Consider the following 18,256-nt stretch of genomic DNA (forward strand, 5'->3'; position numbering starts at 1 on the left):
TCCTACTACAAGCTTCAAAACATTTTTCTTTACAGTGTTTTTATACTGCAGATTTAAAAAATATTTGGTTGATCTCTCCCGATTTTTCCAGCCATTCTATTCTATTTCTCAAATATGATACGTTGGCTTTCTCTGCACATAGTCTTTCTAACTCTCTTTCCTTGTGCTCAAGATTGTCCAGTAGAGCTTGTGACACATTTGTATTATTGTCTACCCGTTCTGTTAAATCTTCTATCTCAGCTATCAATATTTTTTCTGTCTCCAAACGATTTTTATTTTTCCTTGAGCTGTATTGAATGCAGTGTCCCCTTAAGGTGTATTTTAAAAGCATCCCATATAATCAAAGGATCCGCTGTATCATTATTCACTACAAAGAAATCTTTTATGAATTTGTTTGTTGTATCTATAAACTCTTTATCCTTCAATAGCTTCTGATTTAATTTCCAGTATCCTGGACCCCTATGAAACGTTGTGGTACAAATGCTCAAGGTTATAAGATGATGATCTGACCTAAATCTCTCTTTAATCTCGACTTTATTCATTTTTGGAGTCAAAGAAAATGATGTTAAGAAATAATCTATTCTGCTAGCCTGATTTCCTCGTCTCCATGTATATCTTGTTTGCTTTGGATTTCGCAATCGCCATATGTCAATTAAATCTAGCGAGGTCATGAGGCCAGAAATAGCATTATATGCTCTAGAATGATAATTCTTAGTTTGTATGCCTTTTCGATCCAGATCTACATCCAACACAGTGTTGTAGTCTCCTGTCATTATCAAATTTTTTATCATGTAGTTTTTCTTTTCTTGCAACATGTTGAATATATCTTGAAAGAAGAGTGGATCATCAGAATGAGGTGCATACAGATTTACTAATACAAATTCTAGGCTATCCACCAATATATCTTGTATAATATATCTACCTGCTTGATGTATTATTGTATCTTTGACCACAATATCTACTTCCTTTTTATACATTATCATTACAACTTTAGAATTTGAGCATCCGTGTGAAAAGTATATGTTATCCCCTCCACTCTGTTTTCCATTTAATCTCATACAGTTGGGTAGAGTGAGTCTCTTGTAAACAAAATATATCATAGTTTTTATCCGTAAGCCAACTAATAAAGTGTCCCCTTTTCTTCCTATCAGCTAAACCGTTACAGTTGAAGCTTGATATTACTAACTTAGACATATTTGATCTTCAGTGGATTCTATACTTTCATGATTCTTGAAAAAAAAAAAGGATGGAAATAATAATAGTGACACCAAAACAACGGGAAGGGGCTGAAAATATTTCCTGTTTCTTCCATCCTCTGATGATATATTTTCTATTGTCATATTTCTCTCCCTTTTTAAATAGCGTCTAAGAGAAACATTTTACTATAACAAAACATCCAATCCCAATTTATGAGCGCAAAACTAAGAACAAAAGATCATCATTTTTTTATTTTCTGCATTGATGATCTTTTGTTCTTAGTTTTGCGCTCATAAATTGGGATTGGATGTTTTGTTATAGTAAAATGTTTCTCTTAGACGCTATTTAAAAAGGGAGAGAAATATGACAATAGAAAATATATCATCAGAGGATGGAAGAAACAGGAAATATTTTCAGCCCCTTCCCGTTGTTTTGGTGTCACTATTATTATTTCCATCCTTTTTTTTTTTCAAGAATCATGAAAGTATAGAATCCACTGAAGATCAAATATGTCTAAGTTAGTAATATCAAGCTTCAACTGTAACGGTTTAGCTGATAGGAAGAAAAGGGGACACTTTATTAGTTGGCTTACGGATAAAAACTATGATATATTTTGTTTACAAGAGACTCACTCTACCCAACTGTATGAGATTAACTGGAAAACAGAGTGGAGGGGATAACATATACTTTTCACACGGATGCTCAAATTCTAAAGTTGTAATGATAATGTATAAAAAGGAAGTAGATATTGTGGTCAAAGATACAATAATACATCAAGCAGGTAGATATATTATACAAGATATATTGGTGGATAGCCTAGAATTTGTATTAGTAAATCTGTATGCACCTCATTCTGATGATCCACTCTTCTTTCAAGATATATTCAAAATGTTGCAAGAAAAGAAAAACTACATGATAAAAAATTTGATAATGACAGGAGACTACAACACTGTGTTGGATGTAGATCTGGATCGAAAAGGCATACAAACTAAGAATTATCATTCTAGAGCATATAATGCTATTTCTGGCCTCATGACCTCGCTAGATTTAATTGACATATGGCGATTGCGAAATCCAAAGCAAACAAGATATACATGGAGACGAGGAAATCAGGCTAGCAGAATAGATTATTTCTTAACATCATTTTCTTTGACTCCAAAAATGAATAAAGTCGAGATTAAAGAGAGATTTAGGTCAGATCATCATCTTATAACCTTGAGCATTTGTACCACAACGTTTCATAGGGGTCCAGGATACTGGAAATTAAATCAGAAGCTATTGAAGGATAAAGAGTTTATAGATACAACAAACAAATTCATAAAAGATTTCTTTGTAGTGAATAATGATACAGCGGATCCTTTGATTATATGGGATGCTTTTAAAATACACCTTAAGGGGACACTGCATTCAATACAGCTCAAGGAAAAATAAAAATCGTTTGGAGACAGAAAAAATATTGATAGCTGAGATAGAAGATTTAACAGAACGGGTAGACAATAATACAAATGTGTCACAAGCTCTACTGGACAATCTTGAGCACAAGGAAAGAGAGTTAGAAAGACTATGTGCAGAGAAAGCCAACGTATCATATTTGAGAAATAGAATAGAATGGCTGGAAAAATCGGGAGAGATCAACCAAATATTTTTTAAATCTGCAGTATAAAAACACTGTAAAGAAAAATGTTTTGAAGCTTGTAGTAGGAAATAAAATCATTGAAAAAACCAAGGGAAATTTTGCTGGTACAACATAATTATTTTTCAAAATTGTACTCCTTACAGAGCCTACCAGAGGATTTATTGCCTCAAAATACTAGCCCCAATTCTCAAGACGATAATACCGTAAAGTTAACAGAGAAAGAAAAAACTCTTGTGAGGGACTTATTACGCTGGATGGAATTACATCCAGCTATTAACTCCTTTGAAAAAGGTAAAAAGTCCAGGAGCCGATGGCATACCTGTAAACTTTTATCAAACCTTCTATGAGTCTGTTAAAACACCTTTGCTGAACACATTCAACTGGTCATATAGCAAAAAACAACTTACAGAAACTCAACAGGAAGGTTTAATCTCACTATTATTGAAACAAGATTCAGGTGGAAGGTATAAAGATCCCACTACTCTAAAGAATTGGAGGCCAATCACACTACAATGTAACGATGCTAAAATATTAGCCAAATGTCTTGCAAACAGATTAAAACTAGTACTGCCCAATATTATTCATCCAGATCAGTGTGGCTTCTTACAGTGTCGATCTATCAGTGACAGTATTAGACAAATAATTGAAATAATTGAATATTATGACTCAACAAAAACCTCTGCTTTCATTTTTTTTTTTTTTTTGCTGCCTTTGAGAAAGCTTTCGATAAAGTACGTTTGGATTTTATTTATAAATGTTTAGAATATTTTAACTTTGGAGACTCTTTAATTAGTTGGATAAAAAGTAATGTATAGTAATCCAAAGTGTAAAATAATAAACAATGTTTTTTTTCTGAAACAATTAAGCAATATAGAAGATTGAAAGAAGGATGTCCACTGTCTGCGTATCTATTTATTATAGCTATAGAAATCTTAGCACAAAAAGTAAGAATGAATAACAACATAGAAGGTTTGAGAATAAATAGTTTGTAATCAAAAATATCAATGTATGCGGACGATGTAAACTTTCAAAATCAACCAAATGTTGCATCCTTTACTGCATTAGTTAAAGAGTTGAATAACTTCTCAGTAATTTCCTGACTAAAACCTAACTATGATAAATGTACTGTGCTGCGAATTGGATCTCTGAAAGGTACAAATTTTAATATCTATAGTAATCTGCCCACTAAAATGGTCAGATGGCCCAATAGATGTCATTGGTATACATATCCCTAAAGACATGGACCTTATCACGAAGGAAAACTTTGATAGAAAGCTACATACAGTAGACAGAAAATTAAAAAGTTTGGGGAATGACTAACTTAACTTTATATGGAAAAAAATAACCGTGATAAATTCCTTAGTGATTCCTCAGTTTATCTATATCCTCATGTCATTACCTACCCCAGGAGAGGAGCTGTTTAAAAAATATGAGCAAAATGTGTTCAATTTCATATGGGGTTGGAAGCCTGACAAAATTAAAAGAGCTTATCTGTATAATGATTACAAACACTGTGGACTTAAATTGTTAAACCTTAAGGCACTCAACTTTGCACTAAAAGCATCCCTTATACCAAAATGTATCTTAAATCCGCAGTGGTTTTCAGCAAAATGATTGAGGTCTGCTCATCCTCTGTTCCACAAAGAACTCTATCCTTACCTCCAGTTAACTGCTTTTCAGTTCACTATATTAAAGAGAAAGTCATTTCCATACTTATCCGGCTTTTTGGACGAGGCCATAGTCAGTTGGTTTCAATACCAATATCATCAACCAGTGTGAAGTTATGAAATCCAGAGCCAAGTGTTGTGGTATAATAGAAATATTTTGATTAATGATCACCGTATCTTTATTGAATCAATGTTTGAAAAAAGGAATATTATTTATAAATGACCTCTTGAATAGTGGGGGCGAAATCAAGACTTATGATGAATTTAAAATAGTATACGGTAATGTTTGTGACCTTTTTACATTTAATCAACTCTGTGCAGCTATACCTCAGATCTGGAAAAGGAAGCTATTATTATGTACAAAACAAGTGGCATGTTACCCCTACATTAAGGACACAACATGGATGAATAAGACAAAAATAAACAAGAAAATATATCAGTTATACATGCAACTTAAACACATTTCTGCTACACCAGTAGCTATCCAGTCAAAAATGGGGGTATTTGTTAGACAAATGTATCCCATGGAGGAAAGTATATGCATGTATTTACACAACTTCTTTTGATGTCTCCATTAGAATTTTACAACTAAAACTAATCTACAAATTCTTGCCTACTAAGAGAATGCTAAAAAAAATTAAAATGGGGCATCCAACAAGGTGACATATGTAGATTGTGTGAGGAGGAAGAGGAGTCAGACATTCATTTATTTTTGGTATTGTAAGGAAGTTGCATTATTTTGGATTAACGTTGAAAAAAGTGGATCTCAGTCTACAAATCAAATTTCTATAGTTGTCCTTTATCTATAATGTTTGGTGATTTAAGGGGTGATGAAAAAAAAAAAGGAAAAGACCTGAACAACATCATCATTACGATGGGGAAAGCATTTATATTTAAAGCTATAAAAAGACAACAGTTAAACACTGAACATTTCAAAATGTTTTTGAAACATCAGTGGGTTCTTGAGAGGGATGTTAATAGAAATAAAAGAACAGAATATCATTTTTGATCATGGGTGGGCTACTTTGAGTCAGGGTGAGGATTGGAGTTAAACAAAATTAATTAATAAGTAATGTCGACAAAAAGGTCAACTAAAGGGATGTAAATATGTCCTTTTTTTTTTTTTTGTCTGTAAAATAGAATAGATAACTGTGTAAGCGAATGTGTCTAAGTGGATATCTATATGTAAGCGGGTGTGGATATAGACATATGTATATACTGTATGTGTGTGTGTGTGTATCTACACACATAGTCAAAATTGTTGGTACCCTTCCGTTAAAAGAAAGAATAAAAAAAAAACAATGGTCACTGAAATAACTTGAAACTGACAAAAAGTAATAATAAAAATTTATTGAAAATGAACTAATGAAAATCAGCTAATGTTTTTGAATTTTGGTTCAGAATCATTTAAAAAAACAAACTAATGAAGCTGGCCTGGACAAAATGATGGTACCCCTAGAAAAGATTGAAAATAATTTGACCATAGGGGCACATTAAACATTGGCTGTGTCTAAGTGGATATCTATATGTAAGCGGGTGTGGATATAGACATATGTATATACTGTATGTGTGTGTGTGTGTGTGTGTGTGTGTGTTTGTGTGTATCTACACACATAGTCAAAATTGTTGGTACCCTTCCGTTAAAGAAAGAATAAAAAAAAACAATGGTCACTGAAATAACTTGAAACTGACAAAAAAGTAATAATAAATAAAAATGTATTGAAAATGAACTAATGAAAATCAGCTAATGTTTTTGAATTTTGGTTCAGAATCATTTAAAAAAAAAAAACTAATGAAGCTGGCCTGGACAAAATGATGGTACCCCTAGAAAAGATTGAAAATAATTTGACCATAGGGACACATTAAACATTGGTATCATGGTGTGTACCACACTGAACATGGACCACAGAAAGCTAAGGAGAGAGTTGTCTCAGGAGATTAGAAAGAAAATTATAGACAAGCATGTTAAAGGTAAAAGCTATAAGACCATCTCCAAGCAGCCTGATGTGTTTAGGCAGTTGATCGCACGCTAAAATACCCAAGAAATTTGTCCCATTAATAATTATTTTTCTAACAATGCTAGTTAGTTCTATAGTATTCATAGTGTTTTAGTAGTAGTCCATGAGCCATTTTCTCCTGTTTGAGCCAAAGTGGACTTAATGGCAGACAACCCCGGAGGACACCAAATCATAAAAAAGTGAGACTGGAATATGCCAAAATGCATATTGACAAGCCACAAAGCTTCTTGGAGAATGTCTTTTGGACAGATGAGACAAAACTGGGGCTTTTTGGCAAGTCACATCAGCTCTATGTTCACAGACGCCAAAAATGAAGCATCCAAAGAAAAGAACACTGTACCTAATGTGCAAAATGCAAGAGTGGCGTTAGGAAAAGCGTCCTCTTCAAAAGTTGTGAAGTTTGGTAAACACGACCTCAGCTGAATGCTGACTATATACACAAAGTGTCGGTAAAAGATGGAGCTAGTGACATCTCATGAATACGCATGGTTGACAGGCCTTGAGGTTGCCCCATTCACACTACATACATTTTTTTTTTTTTTTTAAAAACCCACTATATTGTAACTCTACCGACATTGCACCGCTTTTTTTTTTTTTGGGAGATGACTACAAGCAAAATTAGTGGTGTACTAACACACATCTACCAATTTAAAATGTTAACAAATCATTACAGCACAGATACATCTCCTAAAGAATTTTAGGAGATGGCATACAAGAGATGACCCCCATCCCGCTCACATCCACCCCATTTGTCCCTGGATACATGCTGATATCTATTACAAACAATACCACCCCATACCCCACCCCCTCTCACAGATACATCTCATAAAGAATTTTAGGAGATGACATGAAGGAGATGACATACTTCCCTTCTCACACCATTTGTCCTGGATACATGTTAATATCGACTACGAACAACGCTAATCCATACACCCTCTCACAAACAAACATATGGTTACAGGATCCATGCTGCTATAGCCTGCAAACAGTACCAACCACCACAGCATCAAAAGCCATAAACATTTTGACCACAGCACACTAGGCTTTGTTTGAACTTTTAATGATACTGTAATAAAAAAGACACCTCTTGGATACAACGGAGTTCACATATAGGTATACAACTGTGTTTTGTTCACTGAACCAGTATCCACAGGAGGGGGTCTTCTTTTGTTTACTGAGCAACTGATAACATCTTGGATACAACCGACTTTTTTTTTTTATCTGACTCAGGATCAACAGTATGGGTCTTCTGTGGAAACACCAAAAAGCAAAAACATTTGGTCACAGGGACCAGGGGTTTGTTTGAACTTTTAATGATACGGTAATAAAGACACATATTGGTATACACCTGTATTTTTTATCTGCATCAGGATCCACAGGATGGGGTCTTCTTTTTTGTTGTGGAGCAACTGATAACACATACAGCAGACACCTTTGGACAACTACCAATAATTAACATCAGCCCTAGGGTTACAAAAAGGACACCAGGGTCACCAAGGGTTCACCTGTATCCCCACACACACACACGCACGCGCGCGCTCACGCGCGCGCACGCTCACGTGCACGTGCATTTCACATGCACGCGCAAACGCACCAGTCTTATACTACTTGGGAGCATCGCTCTCCAACATTTCTCAAAACCGTTCCTTAATTATGCATCATGTATGGGAATAAGTGACATTTATGGTGACTGAAAGTATGAAAGGCAAGGGAGAAAATAAGTAACCCAATATCATGCCAAACCGTGTAACAGACCTGCCTGTGGATAGTGACACAACAAAGGAAGCGTGACCACAACAGTCAGAAACAACCAGCAATATAAAGAAAAAAATATCTTGAAAGCCCAAGACCAGAAAAATATGGCAAAAGTCACACCATAAAAAATGATGAATGGCTTTTTCATGCGACCGTGCTGAAACATATTTCAATTGCCAAGTTACGCACATTGCGCATCAGATCCTAAAAACAGTCATATAGAAATTGTCAAGCTTGCACTGAGTCTGTAATGCAGACTCCTTAAATGTCATTCTCAGGCCAAGCGTGTCCTTACGGGGATGTGATCTTGTAAAATATGACCTTAAGAATCACATGTTAGAAAATCAAATGACTCGTATCCCTGACCTCAGGGACAGTTTAAGACGTATATACGCAGTTTTACTTCGGTGGCCATGTGCGAAATTAAATTGACTTCTCCGAGCAGGGATCATTGCTCCATGTTTTGACAGGAAACCAATGAACTAGTGTTAATGACAGCCTTCCTCTTACAATCAATACGAAATGCCCATAGTGTCACTGTAGTTGTGTAGCAGACAGACAGCAAGTGCTACTCAGAGTCAAAGCTGTTTATAATTCAAACCTCTTGACGTTCTTACTTTCTATTCTGCTGGCATATTGCTTTCAGTGGAAATGTTTTGTTTCGATGACATTCATTCACGAGCAATAAATTCCATGTGTAACAATTTTGAAATCAAATTTCACATTAAAGGTGCTGTGTCATTTGAAGGTGAAGTGAAGCTTCAGTGTTGTAACGCTGAATCAAAATGATCTTTGAAGACCTTGATTCTCAAAGTGGGTACCTGAAAAGTTTTCAGATTCATTCATTGAAATCATCATGACTTTTTTTTTTTTACAAAAGGCACAGGTTCACTGAATAACATTTTACATTTTTACATTTTTAAATATATAATAGTTTATAGATTATATTCTAATCTAACAAATCTATAACTCTTAGAGTCTGCAAATATGTTTAATACATGTTTAATATCTGTCTGTTGTTCTTTCACATAATTAAGACTATAGAAGTGTAAAATAAACATTTAATAAAATTAATTATTCCAAGGAACATACATGAGGGGGTCTCCGGTATATTCTCTATCTCTTAAATGGTAAATGGACTTGCATTTATATAGCGCTTTTCTAGTCTTCCGACCACTCAAAGCTCTTTACACTACATGTCAGTATTCACCCATTCACACACACATTCACACACTGATGGCAGAGGCTACTAAGGTGCCAACTTTACCCATCAGGATCTAATCTAAATACTCATTCACACACCGATGGCTATGCCTTCGGGAGCAATTTGGGGTTAAGTGTCTTGCTCAAGCACACATCGACATGTGACCTGGAGCAGCCGGGGATCGAACCACCGACCTTCCAATTGGTGGACAACCTGTTCTACCCGCTGAGCCACAGCCGTCCCCTCAAGGGATCCTTGGCTGAAAAAATATTCTGAACCTCTGTTTTAAGAAGTGTAGAAAGCAGTTTTGTTGTTCAGATGAAGAATGTCTTTATTGAGTCTAATCTCTTCGATAGAATTGAGCAAGTCCTCACACTAAACAACGTGGTAGACAACGGCACCGATACCACTTTGCGGCAGCGTGACGTTAACCCTTTGTCACCATCTTTCGAGTCCTCACGCTCCACCAGCGTTCTCCCTCAATACTGGACCAATTTCAAAAAGTGTTGTCTCCGTTAGTCACTAAGCCACAAAAACATGGGAAAATAGAGTCCAGGTTGAAAAATACCAAAGTTACCCTTAAAGTAAATCCATTTTAAAGGTCAATATCACTGAATTTGAGAATTGGCATTCCCTACAATTTGTTATAATTGTGTCCTTCAACCAAATAAATGTATTTTAGAGGACGTGCTACAGTCATTTAAATAGAGAACTGACATACAATAGCAGCTTTCTCATATGTGATTAAAGATGAAAAATGAATTGAGCACAACCAAGGACGTTTCAGAGGAATTGATAGGGAGGAATTATAGAAGACTGGTTAATGATGTAATATCCATTTTGTTCAGACATGAGACACACTTGAAGGACATTTTCATCATTTTCACTACCATTACGGTTTTTTTTTTGGTTCTTAGGTCATTAATGTTGCAACAAGACGCCGGTTTCAGTCTGTGCAGCATTTTGAAGTATGATTGGAGATGTTCACTGTCACCTTGATGTGTCGCCTCTGACGATCACAAACACAGACAGCTGGTGCTCCGCATTGTTCTGCTTCTTCTTCAGTCTTTGGACTTTCCAGTTTGCTTGCTGTGTTTGGTTCCAGTTGTAATGCAAGGAAGACACGACTTTCTCAGCAAAACTACACTGCCATTGAAAAGTTTGGAAGCAGCTGTTCTATTGATGTTTTTCGATAATGGTTATTTTAAGAGAGATAATAGTTTTGGCTTTCAAGATATTTTTCAAGTAATCCCTTTTTAACTATATAAAAATGTGATAAACAATGATAAAAGTCCTAATCCTATAACCCTGTGTTTATTACTGAAACAGCATACAATCATAGTGCTACTGTATTTTTACCAGACCCCCAATGCTGTAACTCACAGCTCTAAGTGATGTAATGCAAACGAACTCCAAATCACCTCGCAGCTGCGTGGACAGGGTTGCCACTGAAGGGGCCCAAAACAGGGAATCTGTCTCTGACATAATGGATGTCGGGGAGGCACCTAGAGCAGATGTATGGTATATGTTGATTAGTGGATATTTTGACAGAGACCAGTAAAAATGGAGGATACGAAGATATATGGCAGGAGAGGTGGGATAAGTTCTTTGATCTAGTATATAGGGTTGTGATGTGGAGCCCGCGAACAGTCGCGTCTGGAACGGCTCGGGTTTGGTTGTGTTTTTGTCTGCTGATTTGAAACACAATAAAACTCTGCTTCTTGCACCATACTTGTACAACATTAAGAGATTCATTTGAGTAACCTGTGTTGACTTTCTGACACCTTTAAAATTGAACATTGAAGAACATTGAACTGGGGTCTCAGCCCTTCCAGTCCCAAGGCTTGAGATTTCCAGACTCAACAATTGCTGGTTGTTTCTGACTGTTGTGGTGACGCCTCCTATTGTGTAATCAAGTAGACGGTCCCAAACAGTCCGACGTCTGACCGTCAAATATCGAGTAGACCTCTCAGACATCTGACTGACAGTCAAGCTTTTGTGGCAGGAGATTCCAAACTTTTGAACAGTGGTCTATTCAGCTGGAGATTATTTTTGTAATTCGGTTTATAAATAGAACATCTGTGCTGTGATCACATTAATATTAGCTTCTAATTTGACGTGTTTTTTATTTTAAAAACAATTTAATTTTGATCGGGGAAAAGAAACATTCACCGCTCCGGGCAAAGCGTATCCCATTACTGTTTGAAGACCTCGTCTTCTACTCTGCTGATTACTTTGACCCTAAGCTTTATTGAAGCACAACACTGCAGTCTGTTATTGGCTAACAGCTTTTTCCTGGTCTGGTACTCTGTCTTTGGGGAATTTCTCTCTTTGACATCTTTTAACCCAATGATGAAGGAAACTGAGTTTATGGCTGGAGGGAAACTGTTTAGGTTCATTTTCTAATTCCAAAGAGATTATATTTTAGGTGTTTGTTTGTTTGCCTCGTTGTTTTCGAGATGATGTCTCAAAAATGAGTTAACATTTCTATGTAATGTAATGTAATGTAAACAACAAGTGATCACTTTATTGCTGCAACTAAGGATAATCTCCATTATCGATTAATCTGTTAAAAAATATTGTATTTGAAAATGATTTAATGATGAACAATGCTCACCCCAAATGCCTTCTTTTGACTAATCATTTCAGCTCTAATTCAGTTTTGGTGCAGATTTTTTAAAACACATTTGACATGACAACACTTTTGTAATTTTTTCTCATGAATGACCATCCTTAAGCGGTCTGGCAATGTATCCTGTGATTGTCTGTAGATTTATGCAGATCCAGATTCATGTTTTTTATCATTTTCTACCACTCAAAAGAACACATTCAAAAGATTATGCAGCCTTGGCGGAGCTTTGCCCACTTGGAGTGCTTTCTATTTGTTTTTGTTTTTATTCAAGTTTTTAAGCAGCTAAAATTAGCCATTAGCCGCCCAACAATTTACTGAAGCACACTCGAGCGGACGCACACTTGCCTTCACGGAGGCTTGAAACGAGCTTCTCCAGATGAACGCCAGCCCTCCCCTTCAATCCTGCAGGATGCTGCCTCCTGTAGCGATTGGACTGACCTCTGCCACAATAATGATGTCTGTATGAGTCCTCCACTGAATGAAATCAATATCTAATCGTGTGAAGTCAATACGTGTGCCACCGGCGATAATGTCAGGTGCTGTGGCCAGTGGTTCGAGCTCAACAGGTCGGATGGATTATTGATTTGTTAGGCTCAAGTCATTTTGGACATGTGTTGATTAGCAATGCAGATCACAAGTCAGGGTCCGAGGGAGACAGGCGGTATGTACTGCAAGTATGTGAGACACATCCTAGCGAGTAGGTGGCGTGATGGGTGGTGTTGAGGTGGCGAACTTCTCACTGAATTTATTCACAACCTTGGGACTGACAGGAAAGATCATACAGGAAAGATGCTGCAAGTCAGTAGTCCATTTCAACTTCCTGTCGCTGATAAATATTGTATGCAGCTTTTTGCATGCTATTACACAGCCCGGTTGTTGGAGTGTGTCAGAGCAGAGGGATGGAGGGAGATAAGAGAGGGGAGGAAAAGTTCTCATATATCCTCATCATGTCTCAGAAACACATAAACCTTCAGTAGCGGGTTACTAATGGTGAGTTTTAAGCAGGAGTTTGCAGTTTTCTGCAGATGATCTGTTATAAATCATGGATTCTTGGATTAAGCTGTTCCTCTGTGTCTTACCTTACTGTGGAAATCTTTTATATCAGGTAAATGCTGCATCACAAAGCAACCCCACACATCTTGCTTTTCTTGTTATCTGACAAATTTCAATAGTTCTGGGATCAGGTTGTATATGACTGATGCTGGAGGCATAGCGATGTCCTCAGTCTTTGGTTTTAGATATAGATTTTTAAAAATTAAACAAAACATGTTCTCTAAATGTCATATTCCTCCTTCATCATCCACAGAAATCTGTTTCTGAATATATCTAAAATGACACTTTAAGGACCAGTGTGTAGGATTTAGGGGGATTTATTGGCAGAAATGGAATATAATATTAATAACTATGTTTTCATTAGTGTATAATCACCTGAAACTAAGAATCATTGTGTTTTCGTTACCTAAAGCTGAGCATTCATACACTGTACGAATTTAGCCCGTTTCTACATAGGGGAGCAGGTCCTCTTCCACGGAGTCCGTCATATTTCAAAAGTAGCCCAGAACGGACAAACCAATCCATTTCTTGGCGGTCCTTAATGTGTAAATGTGGATAGGTACACTGTAATCCCCTGCTTTTCTATTGGTCAGGAGAACTGCTTTGTCCTTAGCTCAGTCTTCAAATTTAATTAAACCAATTATTCAGCAGCAGTGACCACATATGAGCTGTGGATTAGTTGAGCTTTAATGTCCCAGACGGACAATTTGGCGTACAGGCAGCAGTCAATGAATAATGAATGCACAGCGATGAATAAAAACAGAAGCACACAGGTTAAAGGTACCTCTTTGGCGGTTTTCACCACTAGTGATGCTATGGAGTGATGGTTTGACAAGTGGGCCCAATTTCACGCTATTCCACTGATCAACACCTGGTGGCAGTAAGAGACAAACAAAGGAAACAACAAAGGCAGTGAAGAAGAAGACTGCCTGCAAGTAAACATCATGGATGTAGTTTAAGAACTGGATACCAGACTCCAAATCGGCACCTACTCACTTGAACGATAATTGCTTACCGAGTGCACAAGCCAATGGAGTTTTCCTGCTTCCTGCTTTGTTTCTGCGTTGTGCAGCATGCACTTCAGTGTTTCTCCCGATGGCCACACCTGTGTGTTCAACTCTCAGCCCATACACTCTGCAGTGTGCTTTATTTAAGCTTCGGTAAAGCTTTACAAATATAAAACCTACATGGATTACAAATTCATATTACAAAGAGTTTGCAAATCTGAGTGTCCTGTCAAAAGTTTTACCGATGTTTCTTTTATAATGGTGGTCTGAGGGGAAAATCCTTTATTGGCCGCTGGGGATTTTGTCGTTGCAGTACCATGAGTTGGCCACTCATGGTCCAGGATAATTGGCGGCGAGTGGTGGTAGTCTACTAGAGCTGTCAAAGTTAACGCGATAATCACATTATAACGCCACTAATTCCTTTAACGCATTAACGCAACTTGCGATTTTTTTGGTTGTTGTTTTTAGGTTTAGGTTGTGCAGTTAGAGTGAAGATACCATATGAAACTAAAAAACCTAAGGAATGCATTGGTTCCAGCCATGTAAAACTAGCTGGTCGCGAAGGAGGCTAAATAACGCTCCAAACTTGTGCTAAATTTTGGCAAGGCAAAACTGGCATAGCCATTTTCAAAGGGGTCCCTTGACCTCTGACCTCAAGATATGTGAATGTAAATGGGTTCTATTGGTACCCACGAGTCTCCCCTTTACAGACAAGTCATAGTCAAGTCAGCACACTGACACACTGACAGCTGTTGTTGCCTGTTGGGCTGCAGTTTGTCATGTTATGATTTGAGCATATTGTTTTATTCTAAATGCAGTACCTGTGAGGGTTTCTGGACAATATCTGTCATTGTTTTGTGTTGTTAATTGATTTACAATAATAAATATATACATACATTTGCATAAAGCATCATATTTGTTCACTACCATGTAATAAGAGTATTAAATACTTGACAAATCTCCTTTAAGGTACATTTTGAACAGATAAAAAAATGTGGGATTAATGGTGATTAATTATGGACAATCATGTGATTAAGTGCGATTAGATATTTTAATCAGCCCTAATCCATAGTAAACATGCACATAAACAATGCATGATTTTGAATATTTAAAAACAAAATGGCTTTGCCAATGTTTTACGTGGAAGGACATTTGTTAGTTATCGAAGGTACAAACAATGCATTTTGGTGAACTTTTGTTTGTTTACAAGAACCTCATTGTTGTCGTCACTTAATTGTCACCAAAACCGTCCAGGAAGCAGCAGAAAATAGGAGGAAAGATAAAATCTTGCTCGAAGAAGAACTTTCTTTTTGAAACCAACCTGTTAAGTCTGTTGACTGTTTGTTCTTCAGAACTTTACAAGAAGTTAAGTTTAATCAGTTAAACTGAATTTATTTGTATAAAAGCGGTGACTGTAGTTTCCCCTGCATGAATTTGAGTTACTCCCTTTAATTCGAGCTTTCGCAGCCCCAGGGTCCAAAAAGACCCCGTAGAGATCCAAGAGATCTTTTATCTCTGTTTCAGTTGGTGGTTTAGATAAAGTCAGGTGACCTTGACTGTGACTGACACATGTGTGAGTACAGTATATAGGCGAGGTTCAGTATTGTTTGTATGCATGTCCTGTGTGTGGTTTCCTCATAGATATAAAACGGTTTCATATCTTGTGGGTGTCCTGCTAAGTTGTATCTCTGAGGTGAGACCAAAGACACATTTTCAGCCCTGGTGCCACAATAACCTTTTCTTTTATATTCCTCTGTTGTCAGACTCGTGACCATGACCGTGACCACCGGAGCAAGATCATGACTTCGCTCAACGAGTCAGACGAGACCTCCCGTCCCTCCTTCCCTCTCTCCTCCCTTGGGCACAATTTCTCCCACTTTGTCACCCATGACCCTTCCTACTCCCCTATATCCTTCCCCACCTCCTCCTCCTCCTCGCTGACGCCCTCTAACTGCACCAGCTCTCCGTCAGCCTCCTCTCCTCCGTACAACTTCTACGCTGTGCTGCTGGTGCTCCTGATCTTCTGCGTGGTGTTCGGTAACGTACTGGTGTGCGTGGCGGTGTCACGGGAGCGCGCTCTGCAGACCACCACCAACTACCTCATCGTCTCATTGGCTGTGTCCGACCTGCTGCTGGCCACGCTGGTCATGCCCTGGGGCGTCTACTTGGAGGTGTGTGTGCATTAATGTATTGTGTATGTATGATGATTGATCAGTGACAAAATCACTCAGCTTGATGCAGTGGGAGCTAAATGTGGATAATAATGTTGTGGCTCATGTGCTTCTTTCTCTAAAAGTTTATTTTCCATTGCAACACATGCAAAACGGATGCAGGAACACCAGATTTCAGAGCAGTAGTGACAGAACAGATATTTATTTCATATGGCAATTTAATGTACTTTGATATTTTAACCGACCTGGGCTGCAACGTACGATTATTTTCATTAAATATCCATTTCCTTAATTGAGAAATCATTATGGAACCTTAACGACTAGTCGAGTAATCAGTTAGTCAATGCGCAGAAAATTAATTGGCATCTATTTTGATAATCGACTTATCGTATTAGTAATTTTTCAAGAAGAAAAATGGCTAACACTCTCGGGTTCCAGCTTCACAAATGTGAAGATTTGCATTTTTTTCTTTGTCATATATGATACTAAACAGAAAATTTAGGTATTAGACTGTTCACTAAAACAAGCAGCTCTTTTTCCTGACATATGATAGACAAAATTATTAATCAATTAATCAAGAAAATGATCAGCAGATTAATTAATAATGAAAAATAATTTAGTTGTAGGTCTAAATCAATTAGTGTTTAAAATTTTGGATAATTGTGGAAAAATGCTTATTATATCATGTTCAAGGCGATGTCATCAAATCAACCTTAAGATGTTCAATCTATCACATTAGACAACGAAAAACAGCAAATTTTGAAAAACCATAATTAAAATAGCTGTAAATTAATTTTCTATAGATTACAGAAGATGAGAACGGCCGTGCTTGCAATTATTTTTTTTAATTATCTTGTTAATAATCTCGTTATCTCAACAAAACAAGCTTTCTTATCTTGAGATAACAAGACTTAAATTTATGACTGTAAGATAACAATAGGCTGCACGGTGGTGCAGTGGTTAGCACTGGCGCCTCACAGCTAGAGGGTTGCAGGTTCGAATCCGGCTTGGGACCCTTCTGTGTGGAGTTTGCATGTTCTCCCCGTGTTAGCGTGGGTTTTCTCCGGGTACTCCGGTTTCCTCCCACAGTCCAAAGACATGCAGGTTAGGTTAAATTGTGGACTCTAAATTGCCCGTAGGTGTGAGTGTGAGCGTGAATGGTTGTCTGTCTCTATGTGTCAGCCCTGCGATGGACTGGCGACCTGTCCAGGGTGTACCCTGCCTTCGCCCAATGTCGGCTGGGATCGGCTCCAGCCCCCCCGCGACCCCTAACGGGATAAGCGGTTGCGGATGGATGGATGGATGAAGATAACAATAATTAACTTGGCATCGCAAGAAAAACTAAAAGACGTTTCCACTAACATGTTTTATATTTATTGTGAATATAATCCATTTAATTTTATTTCCATATATGTGTTTTATATGTATCCTCGTTAACACCTTCTTTTGAAAAGCGGACGTAGTCGCACTTTACTAGTTGCCAACCTTATCGCTAGATTTAGCGACTTTTCAGACCCTCTTATCTACTTTATTTCTAAAAAACGACAAATTTAGCGACTTATCCACATCAGGTAAAAGGCGAGAACTACATTATATTGTAATTAATTCCTGTACATGCTGCTCAGAGTAATCACAGTCCACGGCTCTTCTGCCTCTCGGGCCGTGCACAGGCAGGCAGTCAGCCGACACAAACACTAAGCTTCAGGGCGCGGTCACACATGAGCGAAAATGAATTAATTTGCCTGACATTCAGTTCCATTCTGTGCTAGCGAAGGTGAAAAAACGTTTGTTTCCGGTGGCGAAGCAAATTTGCTGTTTTCGCAAATTCGACTTTGGTGAACTTTCAGGTGAATATCGCCTCGGCAGTCGATGGTCACTCACCTGCATTCGTGGATGTGTGGCTTTATGCAAAGGAT

At 37.5% G+C, this 18,256-nt stretch overlaps 1 protein-coding gene across 3 annotated transcripts in view; it reads left to right on the forward strand.

Annotated features, from left to right (window-relative positions):
* Positions 1–18,256, forward strand: part of drd2l (dopamine receptor D2 like) — a 39,939-nt gene that overhangs the window by 9,687 nt on the left and 11,996 nt on the right. For all 3 annotated transcript variants that reach the window (XM_074652616.1, XM_074652617.1, XM_074652618.1), the window contains one exon: positions 15,933–16,340. In XM_074652616.1, the coding sequence (XP_074508717.1) occupies positions 15,969–16,340 (372 nt within the window). In that variant the 5' untranslated portion in view covers positions 15,933–15,968. The remainder of the gene's footprint in view (positions 1–15,932; positions 16,341–18,256) is intronic.

Source organism: Sebastes fasciatus, chromosome 12, assembly GCF_043250625.1.
Source record: "Sebastes fasciatus isolate fSebFas1 chromosome 12, fSebFas1.pri, whole genome shotgun sequence".
NCBI lineage: Eukaryota > Metazoa > Chordata > Actinopteri > Perciformes > Sebastidae > Sebastes > Sebastes fasciatus.